We start from the raw sequence: 6,085 nt of genomic DNA on the forward strand, positions 1-6,085 counted from the left end.
TGTATCAATCCCCAGAATGTACTAACTGCCCTCCTACCCCTGTCTATACCCCTCTCACTCACCTGATCACCCACACTCTGCTTCTTAATACATTTTCATAACACACAGGATCAACCAGGAAGCATCCTGCAAGTGCGACATATGCCGAGGGGTGTTGTCTTGTTAAAACCAGTGGAATCGAAGGTTGTGACGTCATGAACACCCCTACTTTTACGAATGGTTAAAACCTCCATGCAGAAGTTGTCATCCGAACCGACCATTTTTAGACATTAGGGGATATAATGTAATTTACATCTCCCTGTCCTGATCTTCAGACGCGCTTTCTTTCCAATCTCCCCCCACTGTCATGAAATAGAACAATCCACGGGAATCCGGAAAAGGTTCCTATTGGCTGTATTGTTTAACCGGCAAAATAAATGTTCATGAAGTGAAGGACTTCCTCTTTTATCAAGTGAGATTTGTGCAGGAGCAGCGTGAATGCGGGAATAAGGCCTTGAAGAAGGTTTACAGGATTGTCTGTATAATGAGGGGCGTATATTACTTTTAACACCTAAAGGGACGCAATTAGAACACGTGACATCTGCCCTATGGGGGGTTATTAATATAGAGTTCTTATAACTCGCTTCATCATTCATTATGAAGGGCCAACACAAGCAAGTTTGTCCAGCAAGAAAGGCAGCGCTGGCCCTGTATAATGTATAATTCAATGTGATGAGGCATGGATTTGACTATACAGGGTCAGCCACACTCACTTGGCCATTCATTATGTTGAGTCAAGGAGCTGAAATCAACAAACTCTTTCCTTAACTCTCCGTTTAGTGAGTAGGCCTCACTAAATGTTCACAGTTATGCTATACAGCATTCAGGGCCGAGCGGGGCACCATTGCTGCTGAGTATCGTGGCCTGGTATGCTGGGATATCTCTTCATATCTGAAGGTCTCTTCTCACCAACTCGTGCAAAAAAATGCATGTGGGCGCCCCGTGGTGGGTTTCAGATATGTGTTGGTCATTTTAATCACAGTGGGTCTCATTAGATTGTCCTCTAGCTGCGTTATTGTCCAGGTCAGTGCTGGAGTTGGCCGGTGAGAAGCCTATCGCTCGGCTGCACGCAGCATACATCATTCCATCGAAAACATCAAGAGCCCAGCCCAGCGGGAGGGTCTGCCTGAAATCTTCTATAAATAGCGGGTACGATGGGAGATGAAGCATCGGCTCCTTCCTTCCTCTAAAGCAGAGGCTCTCGTATTTCCTGACCGCTTCCCAATGTGCAAAATACAATAAAAACAAGTAGATACATTTGGAACCTTAAATTAACTACAGGGCTAAAAAATATATTTATTCCACGCACCTTTAAACATGGAACATGATGGTCGGATAAGAACTATTCGGCCCATCTAGTCTGCCCGTTTTTCCTGATATAACAAGACAAACTTACAGTCCTTGGTCATAGATTTGGCCGATTCAGATGAAATCCCCTTACTGTACCAATCTCTACCACTCCTGCTGGGAGGCTGTTCATCCACCACCCTCTCCATAAAGTTACATTACATCTAAGCCTCTGATTCTCTAGATTTAGATAATAGCCTCTCGCCCCAACATTTCTCCTCCTTTGAAATAAACTTCCCTCCTGTACTTTGCTAAATTATTTAAATGTTCGTTTCACCATTTTAATGCCACGGAGCACAGTTTGAAAGCAACGGTTCTGAAGCACTGAAAAAAGGTAAAACATAATGCTTGAAAAAAACCTAGATTTTATTAAAACAGTATTGGGCAACAGTAACCAGCAACCTGGCTGACAATTCTATGACATCATTATATAACACCGTCTTTCCTTACACGGCCATCTAGAGATTTCTCAGCTGTTGCGAGGGATTCCCTGCGTCGTGTATAATTCAGGGGCTCTTTGTGCCGTGGTGTAAGTTTCTGCGACGTAGAGATGAGGAATTGGGTTTCAGCCGGAGAAAGACGCCATTGCTGATGCAGACCATCAAAGAAATACAATGAAGCTATAACTGGCTACATTGTTTGCAAACAATGAACTATCTACTTTATTTGGCATTATGGTGAGTCCATTTAAGGAGGTTTGTCAAAAACTAAACCTTTTTATTTATTTTTTTTATAAACAAGTGTGACATCTATATATTTTTGTAAAATGGTGTAGCATAAAAATTATTCTTTATTCACTTAAAAGCGGGACGTTAAAGAGAAACAGACTTTGTAAGTGCTTTTTATATGCATTTTTCAATGTTAAGATAATAATAAAAAAAAACAGAGCTTCCCATCCCCTCCACCATGGTCCAAGGATTGATATAATTAATTGGCTGCTTGAAGCAGCCAATCAGTGATGGGAAAGCTCCTCTACTGAAATCAATGAGCCCTTTCCGCCTGTGAACAGGGGGTCTCAATAGCTGAGCCAGCTCTGGAGCTGAGAGGACAAGCCCACCTGCACTGAAAGTAGTTAGCAGGGGACAAAGGGCCAAATGCATATGGTGGGGTTCTGCAGAATCCCCTACGCATATACAAGGGGGACACCACGTACATTAAAAGGAACCTCGCAAGGGACTCTTGTTTTAGCGGATGTGGTTAGAGCCGTGACCAAGAGGCCTTGGTTCCGGCTTCCTGTAGCTTGGAATCTTCTTCCTCTCTTCTTCCTCTGCCGGTGTTATAAGGACTGGGGATACCGTTACTGCCCGCAGGGTGACGCACGATTAAGCTCTAATTTCATTGTCTGTAGCAGCAAAGAAATGTGTAACACTCAGAATTTCCTGCAAAAGTCTCAACAGGTGCGAGCGAGACCAGGCTATGTGCTCAGCTGCCCTATCTGGACTGGTTGATTAAATAGAAATATGTATGTTCATTTCAGGCTAGAACCACTAGTTCACTGTAACACATATCTGATAAACTAGAAGAGCCCAGCTTTAGCATAGAGATCCTTCAGCTAAAGTATTACATTTACTGTAGGGGCTGTTGTGTTCGCTGACTCAGTAACTATCTTTAAAGAAAGGATTTCAGTTTTTTAGTTGAAAGTCCAGCGTGTTTTAGATCGTGATTTTCTCTCATTGTTTGTGATGAGAGAGAATCAGAATTAGTTGTATAAATGCCCGTGATGGTTTCGGCTTCCAATAGTTGCGCTACATACTGCGGTATGATTGTGATACTGAGACAGGCAAACTTTACATGCATTCGGTTAGTATATTTCTCTTTATTGGATCACGAGTTCACACAGTTTTGGGTAATGCGTTCCAAATAAAACAATGTATTTTTTTTTTTTTTTACAGAGGGCCTCGCAAGCATACAAATCCATTTGTCCCATTCACCATTTTCCATTTTGCGGATAGGAATGAATTCTAAGAGGAGTATATGTGTCAAGGACGTGGTCCCATTTTCTTTATTCATTGTTTCAGTGAGAATTCTCAAGGCCGCTTCCACCACGGGGACTAAGAATGAACCATTGCTTGGAACTCTAAAAAAAAAAAAAAAGGATGCTTTAGCAGGTTGTACGCAACCTTCAGCTTGGCTGCCTATAGCTTGTCTTTTCAAATCAGTGGTATTGTTTTGCAGTTATATGATTTAAATGTAAGGATTTAGTGAATATAGTTTCCTGGTCTAACATTACTTACAAAAGCTGCACCAAATAACTGCCTTACACCAAACAGAATGAGCGCAATCCACTAAAAAAGCTTAGGGGAAGGAATAATGATGGAGATCCTCAGAACCAAAGGTCAAGATGGCCGCCCCCATGGTTTACACATGTTAGATGTAATATATTATTCTAATCTGCTTATTTTAAACTTAATTATATTGGTTTCTTTAGTTTACTGAACTGTAAAATATATATGACACGGGGAAGTGACAACCGCTTTAAATAGTTAAAAATATAATCGAGAATGAGTTTATAATATAATTAAATCCGTCTTAATTTGATTTGGAAGTATAAATTTGGCACAGATCATTTCCCCTGCTCCCTCCTTATACCCTGATGCAGTCTTTTTCTATGGGGACGCCTATTGGGAGACCCTATTCCACAGCATTATATCCTTACAGCTTTGACCCCCTCATCTGGCTACTATCACATTTGGACCCTGACGTGGAGAACCTGGCTACGAACAGCTACTAGGCGGCACAGCTCTGTTGTGGCAGTGGGGCATATTTAGGCTATACGTGGACCATTCATTCATAGCCAGGACACATTGCCTTTCCACATCAAAACCTATTACGTTGTCATTATTCTTCAAAATGACATAAATATAATATTTAATGGGACTTCTCCTTTAGGTATTCCCTGAGGAGTTCTGTTCCTTATTAGCATACCATTAGATCATGTTGATCATCATAGCCTGATCTTTCTGCAGTATTAAGTCGCTTACCATCGGCTCCGATTTTACCATCTCGGTCACGGTCAGCTGCAGCCATGAATTCAGTTGCTTCTGCGGTTGTTAAGAGTCTGGCGGAAGGATCAAACCGCTGAAGAAAATTCCTGTTGGTATACAGAAGACACTGGTGTTTTTTCCCAGAAAAAATATTTTTTAAAACCTTTTTAAAAAAAAATATATATTTTTACAGAATCTGGCACATTTCTAGGGAAATATAACATTACAAGCATTCTTAGTACCGTTGAGAGCATAAAACCTTCTTGTATATAATTATCAATTGCCTAATTTTGATTTTTAAGGGAATGCGTAACGGTCATGTGATACAGAGGCTGAAAATATTTCTTCACAATATTTGTGTTGTCCAAGCGAGACAGCACTTTTTTAATATTTGCGCCCGCTTAATAGAATATAAACTTTACCATATTTCCCATCAATCACCACCTGAAGCTTTATAAATACAATAAGTCTGTTCTTTTATTGTTCCATTGGTTTTTGTAGAAGTGCTGGAGGTATTGCTTTAAAGAGAGGTTGTAGAAGCAGTTTGACCCCTTTGGGGGTGTCACGAAAATCTGTGATAAGCCTAACTATGATGGAAAGCATTCTGTCAAAAGTACGATGTAACTCACAGCATCTCCTGCTCCTCAACAAATCCACTTCTGTCATTATCTACGAATTGGAAGAGAGTTTTCACTTCATGGGGTGCCTTTTTCACTAACCCACAAGTTTGGAAAAATTTCTTGTAGTTAAAGGTGTCAGGAGCTGCATGGAAAAAACAGAAATATCTGTCAGCGGAAATCTATACATTTTCTAAAGTGTTGGCAGAAGAGGGCAAACTTTTGGGTCATACAGTTTATGTTGGTCTATAGTTTGGAAAAGGACTGTTAACAACAGGTTTTAATTACTTATCTAGACCATAAAGTCTCCCGTGTGCCATTACACAGTGTGGATTATTCCCATTCTTTAGTGTTTGTGGGATACGGGTGGCCACACGCTAGTAAAATGTTAGAATGTAGCAGACACACTCTAATTTAATGTTGGCTTTAATGTATAAGGGACATCAAAGCCAAGGTATTAAAATGGGTGGAAGGTCCACTTATTTTCTGCACTTACCCATAAAAAATAGAACATAATATAAATTGTAACAATGTTTTATAACGGGATTACACATAACAAAATACACAATTATTTTTGTGCAAAGTTGGATTAGTGCTGTTGTCACCATAGCAACCAATATTATAGCTCAGGTAACTGGATCATTCATTTGGTTGCTATAGTAAGACCTCTTAGCACAACGGAATCACTTTTTCTACATTACATCTATTGCGTCACCACAACAGTCATAAAGATGTTTGAAGGAGAATTATTGAAGATGTCTTATAGATGTAGAAGTCATTTTCTTTACCTTCACACTCCTTCAGAGCAGCAGCAATATCAGAAGGATTTAGGATATCTGTAATGCTCATTTTGGAACTGTTAACAGAAGCAGAAGCCATTGTCAGGACACATAAAAATGTTACTTGCATTCTAAAGTAGGTACATCTGATTCATAACATGTTTTCCTCTGAGCCATTCTATTATCTGTAAGTTACAGATAACAGAAAATAGACCAGTATTCATTAAATTGTTGCCCGATTAGCACTACTGAGGTGTATTGCTTCATGTGCTGTACCCGATCCCTAAATTCAAAGTTTATAAAAAGATTAATGACTAGG

General features: G+C 40.0%; 1 protein-coding gene across 1 annotated transcript; it reads right to left on the minus strand.

The window, feature by feature from the left end:
- Nucleotides 1-3,437: 3,437 nt before the first annotated feature.
- LOC149283496 (parvalbumin, thymic CPV3-like) lies at nucleotides 3,438-5,836 on the minus strand. The gene is made up of 4 exons (XM_089497511.1): nucleotides 5,776-5,836; nucleotides 5,000-5,132; nucleotides 4,368-4,477; nucleotides 3,438-3,463 (listed from the first exon to the last, which is right to left on the minus strand). Exons 1-4 carry the CDS (start codon nucleotides 5,834-5,836, stop codon nucleotides 3,438-3,440), a joined length of 330 nt encoding a protein of 109 aa, XP_089353637.1.
- Between the last annotated feature and the right edge of the window lie 249 nt (nucleotides 5,837-6,085).

The sequence above is a fragment of the Sceloporus occidentalis genome, unplaced genomic scaffold (assembly GCF_023333645.1).
Source record: "Sceloporus occidentalis isolate IW3139 unplaced genomic scaffold, rSceOcc1.0.p SCAF_103, whole genome shotgun sequence".
NCBI classification, from domain to species: Eukaryota; Metazoa; Chordata; class Lepidosauria; order Squamata; family Phrynosomatidae; genus Sceloporus; species Sceloporus occidentalis.